The following is a 16259-nucleotide window of genomic DNA, read 5'->3' as shown; positions in this document are numbered from 1 at the left end:
AGGGGAAAATGTGCAGAAGCTGAGGTATACAAAATTACACAATAACTTGACTGAAAATCAGTGGCAACAGGTCTTACAGAGTGATGGATTCAAATTTTAAAATTCAATATGTACGGAAGAGGTCAGGAGAGAGGTACAACAGTGAGTGGCTAAAGTAATCTGTCAAACACAGCGGAGGGTCTGTCATATTGTAGGGCTCCTTTTCAGCCAGCGATGTCGGGAATCTTGTCAGAACTGATGGATTATGAACACTGAAAGCCCCATCAGACTTTGATCCGCCATACAATGCCAACTGCAAAGTATCTGATTGGCAGTTGCTCCATTTTCAGCATGACAATGCAGCAAAAGCATGCCTGGATGGAAAACTCTAAAATGAAAAACTATCATTCATGGATTGGCCTCGCCAGAACCTGTGAGTTCAATATTACTGAAGCAGGACGGGATCACCTTGACAGAGAACAAAACCAAAGGCAGCCAACATCCAAAAAGGAGCTCTGAATGTCCCTCAAAAAAGAGAAAAACACGAAGAACAGTGTTGAAGAATAAACACGATCAAACTCGTTTTTCTCACTTGCAAAATGTGAAGAAATGAAGGGTGACTCAAGACTTTTGCACAGTACTATATGTGACGTAATAAGGCAACTATTTACCAGCTGGTTTTCCACTTAAACGGTGACATCGTATCGATGTTTCCAGCTTGTTTGTGCGAAGAATAGTAATAGTCCTCTGGTGCTTTAATTAAAGACAAAGTTGATCCATTGCGCTCTTTTCTGGCCTCCTGTGGATTCTTATATGCCTCTGCTGGGATGAATCCTGTGGATAACTCAGCTGATAGCACTTGCCTTTAGTGCTGTGTGTGGGGAATAACATTGGTTCAGCAGAGCACACGCACACTGTACAATAAGAACAGCATTCGTGTAAGGAGGAGAAGAAAGCGGTCTGACGTTTATATATTTATTTTCTGCGCATGGTTCTAAATCCTGATCCAGCTTCCCTTAAATGCAGTTTTGGTTCACAATCCGCCCTGCGCAGAGAGAGAGAGAGAGAGGGAGAGCGAGAGAAAGAGCGCTCCTCCTCCTCCTTCGTTCCTCTTCCCAATACTCATCCCGAAAGCCAAGGTAATACGGTCCTCACGGCGGAGTCCTCTCATTTCTCCCCTCGCATAATGGAAACTGAATGAAAGCAGCTGTGGTACGTCCGTCACCGGTACTTTTCCGCTTCCCCCATCAGCTGTAGTGTGTGTCTCCTGTGGTTCTCCTCTTCGCAGAATAACTTCTTTCCTGGTATTTTTCTTTTCTTCTTCTTATTTATTTATTTATTTTTTCCAGACACGCTCTGAGAAATAACCAAAACCTACGACTTGCCATTAAACTGCCCTGGAAGAAGGTCGTGTTTGTGTGGATGGAGAATTTTGAGTCGGTGAGTTCTACATTAATCAACCACTACATTCAGCACGAAGCTGCGAATACAAGCCTGCGATGTTTGCTTTCTTTCTTTCTCTCTCTTTCTTTTTTTTAGTTCTCGGGCAGTTCGGGAAATCATTCCGCTTTAACATATTGCGTCTTCGGTTAGCCATGAAGACTGATTGGTTCATCAGCGCTATTGATACGGTGGTGAATTTGATCTGAGCGATCATGAAGTAGTTTGACTCATCTTGAGTAAAATAAAGATTTTTTTCTACTTGAAACTCAACAGGTCTCGACTATCCTGGATCACTTTTAAGGCGACCAAACCCACGCTTAAAAAAATGGAGCAGTTTAGGCTGTTTTGCGATGTTATTTTTTGCCTGTTTTTAGTTTGTAACCTGTAAGATGCAGTAAACTGTCAACAGAAGGCTGCTGCTTAACCAGTACCTCTACAGAGGGTGAGGAATTTAGCCTTGAGAAAGACCATGCTTATTGCAGTCAGTGATCACATTAAAGCTCAGTATATGAAATAGAAATACATTTTGTACAAATGTATAAATGAGTGCGATGTTTAATTTAATTTTCATTTTATCAAGATATCTTTTGTTTCCTCTGCTTGCCTGCCTTGTTACAATTAGTTGTGCTGTTTATTTTGTATACATTGTTTTGTTATGTTCACATCTTTTTATTTCACTAGCTCACCATTTGTCCTTTTCCCCTACATTCTTAAGATTCAAGTGTCTCATATTTTCTTCCTTTTTTCTGTTTTCTGATCTACTGATCTCACTCTCCTTGCCTGTGAGGATTAAAACAGCACCCATGTGCTACCTATCCTCATACACTCCCTCCCTTTCTTCTCTTTAGCTGGTAAATGAGCTGAAGTCAAGCTGGTTGTGAAGGTGCTCGACTTCTTCCCCCCTACGCCCCAAGCCGGACACAGCATGGCGGCGGGAGTAGCGGCATGGCTTCCCTTTGCCCGGGCAGCAGCCATAGGCTGGATGCCTGTGGCCAATTTGCCCATGCCAGTAGCACCTGCTGAAAAGAACAAGAGGCAGGATGAGCTCATCATTCTTAATGTGAGTGGACGCCGTTTCCAGACCTGGAGGAACACTCTGGACCGCTATCCAGACACACTGCTGGGCAGCTCAGAGAAGGAATTCTTCTACAACGAGGAGACCAAAGAATACTTCTTTGACCGGGACCCCGACGTGTTCCGTAGTGTGCTCAACTTCTACCGTACAGGCAAGCTCCATTATCCACGGTACGAGTGCATATCTTCCTATGATGAGGAGATGGCTTTCTTTGGCATTGTCCCAGAGATCATCGGTGACTGCTGCTACGAAGAGTACAAGGACAGGAAGAGGGAGAATGCAGAGCGTTTGATGGATGACCAGGAGGACAACAAGGATGCCAAGCTGCCCAATATGACCTTCAGGGAGACTATGTGGCGGGCTTTTGAAAACCCTCACACTTCAACCATGGCCCTTGTCTTCTATTATGTCACTGGTTTCTTCATTGCTGTCTCTGTCATTACCAATGTGGTAGAGACGGTGCCCTGTGGCTCAGCGCCCAACCAGAAGGAAGTGCCATGTGGCGAGCGCTACACCGTGGCCTTTTTCTGCATGGACACGGCCTGTGTTATGATCTTCACCGTGGAGTACCTGATGCGCTTGTTTGCTGCACCCAGCCGCTACCGCTTCATGAGATCCGTCATGAGCATCATCGATGTGGTGGCCATCTTACCATACTACATTGGCCTGGTGATGACTGACAACGAGGACGTGAGCGGTGCTTTCGTGACACTCCGTGTTTTCCGCGTGTTCCGTATCTTCAAGTTCTCCCGTCACTCGCAGGGCCTTCGCATCCTGGGCTACACACTGAAGAGCTGTGCCTCGGAGCTGGGCTTCCTCCTCTTCTCCCTCACTATGGCCATAATTATCTTTGCTACCGTCATGTTCTACGCAGAGAAGGGTTCAAGCTCCAGCAAATTCACCAGCATCCCAGCCTCCTTCTGGTACACCATCGTTACTATGACAACACTCGGGTAAGAGCAGAACAGACACCTCTTTTATCTGGTTGTGAGAGCTGTGTGTGTGTGTGTGTGTGTGTGTGTGTGTGTGTGTGTGTGTGTGTAAGGGCACACTCGTAAATGCAAGTACCCGTGAATTTGCAAGTTTGTCTTCGTGTCTATTTGCACCCGTGTCAGTAAATGTTTGATTATCATTTGACTTGAAATGTCTGCTTGACTTTGTGGCCCAGAAATCTATAACTGCTTTCAAAGTCTGAGTCACCCTTTCCAAGATATCCTTTGCAAACTTTATGCACGATGATAAGAAACTACAGAGAAAGGACACTTTTCAGTAGACTTGTCCACTGTACTTTTACTGATGGTATTCTTCTGGGGAAAGAGCAGCCATCAAGATGTTCTCTCTCCATTATGGCTGTGCCATTGCTTGCCTTTTATACGTCACTGATAAGAGGGAGAGAGAGAAAGAGCAAGAAATGCAGAGAGATGGGGAAAGTTGAAAGCAGCAAGACAAAGTATTAGATGGGAAATATGGCAAACCATTACCGACCTCTCCAACTTGCCCTGTGGTTAGCATCAATGCACTTTCAGAATTAAATGAAACAATGAGAGCCTTCCTTCTCCGCTCTTTGTAAGTTACTAGATGTAGGTCTCGAAGTGCTTTGTGGTTCAAAGACTCTGATGTAAAACATCCGAATGCTTTCTCGTTCTAAGAGTCAAACTAGTGTTTAGGTAACAGGCAGAGATAATTGTTGGTATTAACAAATAATTTTAAAAGCCATGCACGTTTCCAGTGTTGGCTGAATGGCTAATTAACCTGCAGTACAGAGTTGTTGTTACTGTATACACTCAATCATGAATTAGTTTTGATTGATCGAGGTGAACATGCAGTGCACTAGGATGTATTTGTTGGTTTTTGTCACCGTGTATTTCCACCAGTCATTTTAATGGCAGTTAGAGGAACTACACATATATCGTTAATTTTACAGAGCACAAACGCACAGAGGCACACACACAGAGTAATGTGATGCAGCACTATTAGGCCTAATGGTAATGTGTTTTATGAGTGTCCCCTGTTGTGGATGTGTGAGTCAGACTGAGAGGCTGACAAATTGCAGCATCCTGCTAAATGTCAGAGTCATGGAGGCCATAAATGGCTCTGAGCTCATTGCTATAACACACTTGGCACCCTGTCATTGTACCTTGCCATTCACAATCGGCCCAGAAGATCTGCTGTTGAGCAGATATTTGATTCTGAATCGGATATTTGGTCTACAGACAGACTGCATTCTAGAAAATAGAATTACATTTTATCATTATAATTTTATTTCCTGACAAACTGTAGGACGTTGTTTGCTGTCACAACCTCTACCCTCGTGCAGTGAGTGCCTGTAGCTTTCTACTTAATGCCAAAGTGTTCTCCTGTACAGCCACTCCCACACATACTCCCATACACTGCAGCCCCAAAAGCTAGTGTCCAAGCCCCCTAATACGCAGTACGTGCAATGTCCAGTTGAGCCTGTGTGCAGGTAACCGTATGAAAAATTCACAGCGAGCAAGTGGGCATCAAGTCTCTTGCTTCCTACCCAACACTCTGTTGTGTGCTACATGTGCGAAGAGGCAACTTTGGACAACAACAAGCCCTGAATGTCCTGACGCAGTTTTGGAGTTCAAATGTGAAAACAACTTGGAAGTTATGTGTGTGTCTGTGTGTTTAGACTGGGGGTAGATATTGAGCTTGGCCTCATCAATAAAACAGGGGCCAGAAGTGGGTGTCAGAGTGACTAATGATGTGGCCCACTGCATCTGCTGACTAATGTAAACCTGCCTGACATTCTAGTCTCTGCTCACAGTTCACGTCATAAAAACACACAGTCACAGACACAGATGTACACTAACCTTACACACAAAGGGAAAGATTTGTCTTTATCTATTTGACCATTTCTAAATGTATGCAAGCATGTTTTATGACAGAGTTTACTTTTTTCAGAGCTTAATACAGATAGATAGATCTACTCCACTTACTTCCACTTACTTGCATTGGAATCTATCGAAAAGTATCAACTGTCCGCTGTACAGCAATTTATACTCATCTAACTTAATAAGATGAGCACCAGTTACCACAGACACTACTTTCCTTGACTTCTTGGCTTCCTGTCTCGGAGCCTCGGGGCTGAGAGTTGTGCTGTTGAGTGTTTCCTTGTACATTTGTCAGATTGTGCTATGACACACTGCAACAAGGGTGCCCTCCCTGTGTCACTAAGTATATGCTCCCTTTGACCGCTGTGGCTTTTTGATTGTTTTGTTTATCTGACAATAATCCGGCCTCAATCAGAATCCATAATCCCGCTTCAGCGATGTGCAATGAAATACCAGGTGAATAGTGTTCTGCTATTTTTGCTTGTGCATCTTTCTTCTTAGACAATGCAATTTCTTCAATAACAACCACATGCCAGAGGTGAAGAGAAATAGAGACCAAGCTGTGAAGAGTGGGCCAAAATTAGAAATGGAGAAAATACACAAGCATGCATCTATTTTTTGTAGTTAACTGTTTTAACTGTATCAAAAGCAGACTGCAGAGAAGAAACTTGCAGGGGGCATACTTTTGTATGAACTACTTTTAGTACAAGCAAAGAACATATGATTTTCAACTGTAGACCTAAAAGGCCTCCTGTTCCTTTTGACCGACTGGACAAAAAGCGGTTTAACAACTCAAGTGAGTTAGCAAGCCACCAACTGCCATAGAGCTCTCATATCACTTTATAGCAGGGCTAAAAGGCTTAGCTCAAATCCTGCAAATGAGGCAGACAAGGATGCAAGCAAGCAGGCACACAGTGCTGAGGCTTTAGTTAAATCAGGGACATTTAGGCAATAGGACCTGTGAGGGATTTTGTTCTCTGGGTTGTTAATCAAATTGATTTTGACCTTAGGGTGGTTATAAAATTGAGCATTTGTCATATTTGGTTGAACCTGTATTATAAACTGGAGGAGGCTGAGAGTGCGTTGGTGTGTGTTTGTGAGGGAAACGCTGCAAACCTCAGCTCATCATCACTCATCCATCCACACCAACAGAAACCGTAGTGTCCTGGATAACAATAAAGAAAGAAAACTGAACTTCATAATCTCAGTGTAATTTCTGACAGGACAGACAGGACCTGAGACTGATGTTTATTCTTGTGACTAAGTGCTTTAAAGGCTGGTACGGCTTGAATTTTAATCACAGTAAATTATGTATCGCAGTCGAACCTCTAATAAATATTACAGACTGTAGATTGTGATGTGATAAGTAGAGCACAATGCCATCAGTGAACATAGTCTTTGATTAAAGATGTTACTTTCTGTCTATATTCTTGAGGTTTTATGTGATCTCTAGGTTTTGCACAACTGTAAAAAGACTGGAACAAGATTTTGATATAGTACCGTTTATCAACTGCTTATCAAAAATGATGGTATAATCACGCCTCCTTACTTACATGGTGGATGTCGCCCCTACTAAGATCATGTACATGTCTACATTCAAATGTTTACACTGTAACTGATGTGTTTTTTCCCCTTGAATGAAGACTTATGTTCAGCATAGTTTGTTCTGTAACTGAGTACACCTTTATAAAGTAATTATGTGCTGCCACGTTTAGTTTTACATCTACGCTGCTGAATTGTGGACTTATTGTAAAGGTAGAAAAATCAGAAGCAATTTTCCAGGGCTGTGGTTTCCAAGTAGGTTACACAGCAATAACGTGCAGAAGTTTCATGTTTCTGCTCATTGTAGTGATATAACTTACAACCGTCTCAATTATCAGCAGAGAGACTGTGTCCACAGTGGAGTACCAAAGCACAGAAAAAGAGACCACAAATGAAAATGATGAGTTTCACCCTGCGGGATCTTCATAATCACTAACTATAATGTCAAGCAACATTCCTCCTGTATAAATATTCAAATAGCTCAGGTTGAGTCATGAAAAAAAAATCAATTACTTGCTTTTACCGTACAAACAGCAACAGTAATAGGGGGGGGGGGGGGAAGGACCCCCCGGGATTAAATGCAGCATCTGCTGCTTAATACATAACAGTACCATGTGTAATGGGTAACATTTATGGGGGTGTTTCACCCCAGAGACGGAGCTCTTTTGGTGTGACAACATCAGTTTTTGAATGATGCCCAAAGTCTAAACCAAGTCAAGTTCCAACAAATAGGATATATATTTAATCAATAGTATGAGTCAAGAAACCATTAGTTTATAAAAGGAGTCACAGAATTTTAATATAGGATTATTCTTTAATTATAAAAACTGTTAATAATTATTTTATTCAACAGCATTATCTTATTTACAAAAAGGGGCTTGAACTGTTAGAGGATGTATATATTGCTCTTTAAAACATATTTTACATGTTTTGCCTCTGTTAAGAGGACTGTTGTGCAAAACAACAGTCTATAGCCATTCTGTGAACTTGAGCCAAATGCTATAGTGTGGTGACATGCAATAACCCAAAGAATGTTTAAATAATACTCTGTTAATGAGGCTATACATTTTATAAAGTGTAGGTCACTATTGTTATTTCGATTCATCCTCTAGAGGCCTTGAATGTGCAAATGTATTCTTAATACATTAAAATATAGAATAATAGAGCCCAGCTGTCAAACATACATTGATATTGCCATGCACACTAGCAAAATTGCAAGCTTGCCATCTATCTGAAGTTGCAACAGGAGCAAAAAATGTACTTTTTTGTTGGGAACAGTTGATCCAAAAACCTCAATAGAGCTCTAAAGGTCATCATAAACTTCATATAGGAATAAATAAGAACAGAGTAAACTGTTCAAAAAGAGCAATACACTGGTTAGTGGTGTGTGGGTACCTGCTGCTTGTATTGTGTGTCTGAGGTCACATAGGTCAATGCTATCCTGGAGTCTTAAAAAAGTGGAAGTGATTCCTCTCAGCCTGCCTGGATTCCTGCTCAGATTCTCCTTTCTTTTTGGCATCAATTTCACCCTCTTTTCATACAGAGGTCTGGATGGTTGCCCATTTTTTGAAAAGTGATATTGAGCACCAAGCCTTTCTAGCTTTTTCAGAAATCCATTTACCTGGCCACCTGTCAGCTAGGGGGCGGGGAATGTTGTGGCCAATGTGACTGTGAAGGGTAATTTACAGGGAGGGTCTTTCAGCAAGGTATTTTATGCATGTACTCTAGTTTGCTGCCGTCTTTTCATCCTTGGCATGCTGTGCATGAAAATGCTTCGCTGTCATAGGACGCTGTGTCCTGACTAACTTAATCTCGACTAACTGGGCAAAAGTGATTGGAGTGATGCTCGTGGTGTCGAAGCAGGAAAACCGTACGTCACACGTGTGAACATTTAATTATAGGAACGGTCTCTCTCCCTCCTTTCCTGTCTCTCTCTCACTGTCTGTCACAGCTGATTGCCTTCAGCAATGGTCCTTCCAAACCTACAACACTTGTGCCCACTCCAATTCAATTACCAGCAGGCTCTCCATGAGGAGCCTGAAAATGAGTTGGTGATTATCAGTTTCCAGGGTGTTTAGCAGCATCCTGGACAGCTGATGGCTGCTTCCCACACCAAGCTCTGAGACTCTTCTTATCATTTCCTGAAACATTAAGACTTCTCTTTGTGATGAGCGAGGGACTGCCTGATACATACAAACTGTCGGGTAGATTGTTTGCCTGTTTCTAACCCCGGCAGTAACACAGCTTTTGGTGACTCCTATGACTTTGGTCCAGACTAAAATAACTGTTGGATGGATTGCCATTCATAGTTTATGGTCCCTAGGCAATGAACTGAAGTCACTTTATTATCCTTCAACTTTTCATCTCATTAAATATCTTCCTGAGATCTCACATTTCATCAGGCTCAGTTGTAATAGCGGTTAGCATACTAACATCTTAATTCTAGCTGTAGAAATTATGGGAAAAATAACACTTAAAGACCTTTTAATTCATCCAAATTATACTTTGACACATGTGACCCACTGAAAAATCATTCCTAATGCGTGTTTTGATAGCAATCGCCTCCCCCAGCAGGATACTCCATCCTGCTACAGCAAAGTAGATAAATTTTTTTTTTTTTTTAAATAAGCTCCAAAGTGACTTCAACAATGCAACAAAGAGCCCAAGGTGTTTATCCTGCTTCCTGACCTCCCATATCCCAATTCAATTAAGCATCCACGGGCTGTGCCAGACTAAATCCCTGCCACACGACAACCCAAAGGACCTGAAGGATCTGCCATCCGTCTGCCCCAAAGGTCATGTGTGCTGAGTAATCAATAAAATCAGATCTTCCTCACATAGGTCCCAGCTGGCTTAGTGGCACGAGTGGGACCTGACAAATAAAAGGAAAATGGTATTGATGTGGTGGATAGATGTAAACACGCTCTTCTCCTTGGTTTCACTGCACTGCATTAAACAGATTTAAGAAGACAATCACTTGGCTAAGCATTGCTTCTGTTGTTTTATTGGCCCTGTTGGCTGTGAGCAAACACTGAATGTAAACAATTATGGATTAGACTGTATTGTGTCTGTTGGTCAGGCGTACTTATTACTGAGTGGATAATAAGTGCTTAAATGATTGTGAGTGATAGTTCTCCATATATGTAGCCAAGTTATAGAAATAAATCACTTCTCATTTCCCTGTAGAGATAATGATAAACCAGGTGTGAATACCTCTGAATAATCCTCCCAGGCTTTTGAACAGGTAGACATCATTGTTCCAGTTTTTTCCTGGGTTTTTGTGCTCTCACTCTTGCACTGGCGTATATGAATTTGCTCTCATTCACACACTCCCATTTCTATGTCTTTCTGGGTTTACTGTAATTCATAAACTGTGTTCTGTGCTGATTATCCAGGGTGACAAAAGCAATTGTTCTGCTACACTAAATCTGTGGGGATTCATGCTCGTCTCTGGAGCCATTCCCTCTGGTTTCCTGTATGTGTGTCTCTGTGTGGGTTGTCTTCTTCTCTCTACTTACTTCATTCGTTGCCATTTAATTTGGTGAGTTCATTTATTTAAAAAAAATAAATAAAAAGGTAGCACTCAGTTAACAATTGTATTTGACCTCTGCTGCGTGCTGCTGTTCTTATGTCAGTACATGGATGCAGGATGTGTCCTTCACAAAGCTATGAAACAACTTTTTTCCCCCATCCAGATGTCTTTGGGGGATTACACATGCTAAGGGATTAATCCTGCCGTGTGCCATATGACAGCACCAAGCACTGAGAGGAGCACAAAAGTCAAGTCATGGACTAACGCCACTAATAGATTTCAGTAAGCCTTTTTTTGCCTTCAGAGGTTGACTAGTGGCTATATTAATTCAATTCCCAAACCCCTCTTGTAAGTAACCCATCCTCTACCTCTCGCTCTGTGAGGAGCAAGGCCATGGTCTACTGGCGCTCAATAAGAAGTCTCCTCAAAGGATTTTGACTAGCCTCGTTTCACAGGAGACAATGTGCATTATGTTTTAATCTTATTAGCATTGAATTAACACCGCATCAATGACCTGCTCAAAACAGAGTGCAGTTAAGTCCATCCAGCTTTCAGCTGTTATGCAAAACAGATTTAGAAGCACTTCTGAAGGAAAGAGAATCATCAAAGGTATTCGTTACCTCTGGACAACCTACCATGTTGAATGCATCATAAGGAAGCCGCTTTAGCTTTTAAGGGGAGATGGTCCGTAACCTTGGTATCGCACACAAGAACAATATACTTCAATCTTTCACATGAGGGACAATTGAACATGTGCGGTGTGTGCAAATTGATTTTGTTTCTGTGCAGAGGCTCGGTGGATAGGACATAACCTCTTTGTCCAGATGAAGTGTGCTGTGCAGAAGTGGTTCATTCTGGAAATGGGACATAGGAGAGGCCATCTGAGTATGAGGAAAAGTAATCTGCATGTACACCATGCGTATTTGTTAAAAGTTACATGATGTCATAGCATAAAATCAATCCACTGATGAATCATTGAGAATCTAATCTGCAGAAGTGTCCATTTAGAAACTCGAAACTTAATTTATTTTGTTTTGTATAAATCTGGGTATCTTTTTGAAATAATTTTGTAACATAAATCATTTTAGCAAAGATGTTATTTATCTTTATCTGTAAATTTAATTTTACAGGCGAATACTAAAAAGCTCAGTTTCATACTTAATCTTAAATCTTATCAGGCTTTATTGTTCGGCTGTATTACTGCTTCCCCTTCTCTTTGCCTCTTCATAACACATCTCAAGTCTTTTACTCATCCTATTGCCGTGTCTGTCTCTCTCCGCCTCTCATATTTCATTTCTTTCCACCTACTAGGTAATATTGATATTGTGAAAACTAATTATAAGAAGTCTTCAGACCTCAATTTGTTTTTAAAAGTGGAATATTTCCTTATCGAGTTGTGCATTGCAGTGCCCCACAGTCCATGTGGAGCTTGCATATACTCTCCCTTATTTTCTGTCTCCCTCCCCCCCTCTTCAGCACACACACACACTTTGAACCTGCATTGCTGCAGTGTACAAGCATCCACTCAAACCAGGCTATATTACAATTAATTTGTCAGAGTTTTTGCTCAATGCTCTATAGCCTCAGGCATGTGCAGACACAGCAGGGGAATCATATCTCCCCAGCATGTTTATGAGGTGAAAGAGAAAACTATCCGCTGTTCATTATTAATATTACAAAAACCAAAGGGATGCTGGGAAGAGGGCTGAAGTATAAGGACAAATACAGCCCACTGGTTTGATCTTTGCTCCTGTACATGCGAACAGCTAGTGCACAAGATAATCACATTTCAGAGAGTATTCTTGATAATGAGTGGAAAAACACTTGCTGGAGTCTGTACTTCAATAAAGTTAATGCAGAAAATTTCCTTTGCTGCTCTGGTTGTTGGGAAAAACAAAACTGTATATCTTTATGGAGGCTCTTAAAAAATAACACAGCAGGGAAAGGACACATCCAGTGTATTTAAATTTTTTCTGACACTCTGTATTACTCTGGGCAGACTTAGGATTCAGTGGGATGAAAGGATAGAAGTGAACTAGTGAACTATGAAAAGATGGCAGCAGAACTTGACTCGGTGTGGCTGCTGAAGAACTGCTGTGACCAACATGGGCCACAGAAAAATAATACATTAATATTACTATTACTTTTGCTAGCAAGTCCATAAGAATGAATATACAGGCTCAAAAAATGTGCTTGATGTAAGGGCTGCGTTATCGACCCACGAAAAACAAAAGAATGAATCAATTTTATGACCAACAAAATCTGTCACGATGTTTGATAAACTAAGCTCAGCAGTCAGTCTCAGCCTCCATGCTGTGAAGCTGCGTTCACTTGTCTTTAACAAAATATCACAGTCAAAATTACTAACAAACCAATGTTTCATAGAAAGTGTTGCACTGCCTGCAGTCTCTGTGTATGTTCATGCACACAGACAGTTGACAGGCGCTATGATAGTTTACAGCTCTGCTAGGAATTTAAACATGAATTGATTACCAAAGCTGCGTATGGTGGAGCTGACACTCGCTGCGTTGTAACGACACTGATCATCATTTTAATTTATTTTTTAATGGCTGCCTCCTGCAGGATATCATGCCATATCGTATGTCAAAGCTCAAATCATCTCAAACTGGTTTCTTGAACATCATGATGAATTCACTGCACTCACACGGCCTTCACAGTCACCCGATCTTAATCCCACAGAGCACCTTCGACATGTGGGGGATTGGGAGATTCACATTGTGGACAGGCAGTCAACAATGATGCTATCATGTAAATAAGGACCAAAATCTATGATGAATGCTTCCAACACCTTGTTGAATCTATGAAGAATTCTGGCAATTGGGAGGGTTGACCTGTAGAAAACTGGACCCTTATAAACTATCGGGCGAGTGCAAACTACCAGTTTGAAAATGAAATCTGCATAAATATGAACAGTTCAAACTCTGAGTTCTGGACATAGACGGCGAACACTTTACAGTGGAGAGATTCCCTGAAGATGATGTATGAATTATACCGTCAGAGATAGTTTGTTTAATAAAAGTATGAATACATAGTAAACTTGATTTAGATCAAAAAGCAATTTTCTTATTATTGAATACTGAATAAATGTCACTTTTTATTTTTTATTTATCAAGCACTCTAAATGATAGCATTTGTTAGGGATTATATTATCCCTGTGATATACAGGGATAATATAATAATCCCCAAAATTTATATTTTCACATTATGCACTGATTTCTAGTGATATTGCAAAGCCACAAGGGAATTAACTGCAAAACATGTCAGCAACTGTGCTGTCTATAAAACACAACCCATAAAAATGGACCAATCTTACTTTCAAAAACATTTTTTTGCACAAACTTTATCTATATGTGCTTAACCCTGGAGAACCCATGGGGTCGGCTCTGACCCCATGGGTTCTCCAGGGTTAAAATTGCTCCCTAAAAGTTTTCCCACTGGCATCCAGAATGAAATAGGGTTGTATATAACTTTATGAAACTGTAACACTAATAACACTACATTTATGAATAGTAAAACTGGAAACATCCAGATAAACATGGAGTATTTAGGCCTGCTGTTTCTGGAAGATATGCCTGCCGCTCTGCTGTGTGACAAATTAAAAATGTTCTCAAAGTGCTTTACAGAAATTTATTTGGCCACTAAATCAGCATCAAGTGGTTACAAAAAATGCAAACTCTAGTGTCCATTAACTGCTCAAGATAATAAATCCTTTTATTTCCTGTTTATGCAACACTCTATATCTCTCTTTTATAACCTTCTATCCATTTAAAGTGATTGGTCTGCATGAGTAAAACCCCACTGCTGCCCTAAAGTATTTATCTATGCATTCCAAGTTCCTATCCACCCACCTAATCAGTTCCTAATGACTAGTGGATGGTGGTGTTAGCTCCAGCCTAATGTGTGGATATAGATCAGACTTTGGTGATGGATGTCGTAGTCTGGGCCGTAATGAATGCTTCCAGACCAGGCAGACTAGGCTTGCAGCAGGTGGCTGTAAGTGGAGCAACAGCTTTCCAATAACTCCTCTTAACTGGGCACACTGTGTCCAGACAGTGCTCTGGACACACTCACCTCTCCGCCTCCACCAGCGGCATTCTTTTCACACAAGATTAGACAAATTGGGTGCAAATAAGAGCCAAACACTTAAAAACAAAGTACTGAGTAAAAAGAGTAATATAGGGCTTGTGTGATTAATGTAATAAGAAACAATAGATATCACACCAGAAGCTTGGGGACTGTGTGTCTAGCTGTACTGTAGGGGAGCTGTGACTTTTAAACAGATGCAGATGAGTCTGGGCTGCTATAATTAGCAGCGAGTTGGGTTGTGAATTTCAACTTTCACTTTCACTTTCCATTCATGTGGACAACCCTCAGGACAAAGGGACTAAAGACCTGAGTAACACTCTGGGCAACTTTGGGCTTACTCAGCATGTAACAGAGGCCACACATAATAGAGGACACACTCTTGACCTACTGATCTCCAAAGGCCTGAGCATTTCAAAGGTTACTGTGTCTGATGTGGGCCTGTCTGATCATTACTGTGTTTTCTTTGAAAGTAAAATCTCAGCCCACACAAATATATCAACAACAGTGATCACAAAACGGTGTATAACTGAACACAGTAGTGCAATTTTTAACCAGGTCTTCCCATTAACACCTGACCTGCCCAGAGGGTCAGTCAATGAGCTCGTCAATAGCTTCAATGCTAACATGTTAAATGTAATGGACACTATTGCTCCCATTAAGGTGAAGGTTATCTCTGGAAGGAAAAAGTCTCCATGGAGAAACTCCACACTGGTGAAAAAAGAAAAAAGAGAGTGTAGGAAAGCTGAGCGCAGATGGAGAAAAACAAACCTCCAGGTTCATTATGACATTTATAAAGAGAAACTTCACAATTATAATTTACAACTGAGGAATGCAAGGAGGTCCTACTTCTCTGACATCATCACTAAAAACAGCCATAATGCTCGGGTCTTATTTTCTACAGTTGACAGGCTAACAAACCCTCCTGTGCCAGTGGCAGCTGAACTTCATTCGACCATGGCCTGCAATGACTTTGCCAAATTCTTCACTGAAAAAATCCAAAAAATTAGACAAGCAATTGGTACATCAACAGCAGATCCAGGATATGTACTGTGTCCACCAAAAAACTGTTTAAACACCATGAAACAGTTTCAACCTATTAACAGCAAAGACCTGGAGGACATCTTAGGTCAACTGAACTCCTCCTCTTGCTGTTTAGATGTCCTGCCAACAAGTTTTTTCAAAAAGGTCTCAAAGACTTTAGAGTCAGACCTGTTACAGATCGTCAACTTTTCTTTATTATCAGGTGTGTTTCCAGAATCACTAAAAACTGCTGTAATCAAACCTATACTGAAAAAGGACAATCTTGACAAGACACAAATGAACAACTACAGGCCGATCTCAAATCTCCCGTTTTTAAGTAAGATCATTGAAAAAGCAGTTTCTCAACAGCTCAGTTACTTCTTAAAACAGAATAATTGCTACGATGCCTTCCAGTCAGGTTTTAGACAGAACCACAGCACTGAAACCGCTCTGACCAAAGTGTTTAATGACATATGTCTGAACACAGACAGTGGAAAAATGTCAGTCCTAGTTTTACTGGATCTCAGTGCAGCATTTGATACAGTTGACCACAACATATTACTCAAACGACTGGAGAACTGGGCAGGTCTTTCAGGAACTGTACTAAACTGGTTCAAAACATACGTAGAAAACAGGAAATACTTTGTATCAATAGGTAACTTCACATCTGAGCAGACAAGTATCACATGTGGAGTTCCCCAAGGTT

At 41.1% G+C, this 16259-nt stretch overlaps 1 protein-coding gene across 4 annotated transcripts in view; it reads left to right on the top strand.

Annotated features, from left to right (window-relative positions):
* Window positions 1-2347: 2347 nt before the first annotated feature.
* Window positions 2348-16259, top strand: part of kcnd3 (potassium voltage-gated channel, Shal-related subfamily, member 3) — a 124904-nt gene continuing 110992 nt past the window's right edge. For all 4 annotated transcript variants that reach the window (XM_085343834.1, XM_085343835.1, XM_085343833.1 and 1 more), the window contains exon 1: window positions 2348-3450. In XM_085343834.1, coding sequence (XP_085199960.1) covers window positions 2348-3450 — 1103 coding nt within the window. The remainder of the gene's footprint in view (window positions 3451-16259) is intronic.

The sequence above is a fragment of the Diplotaxodon limnothrissa genome, linkage group LG20, assembly GCF_057381915.1.
Source record: "Diplotaxodon limnothrissa isolate DT_005_m linkage group LG20, D_limnothrissa_male_GT1.1, whole genome shotgun sequence".
NCBI lineage: Eukaryota > Metazoa > Chordata > Actinopteri > Cichliformes > Cichlidae > Diplotaxodon > Diplotaxodon limnothrissa.
Note: the sequence above shows the minus strand (reverse complement) of the source record. Positions and strands in the feature narration are given on the sequence as shown.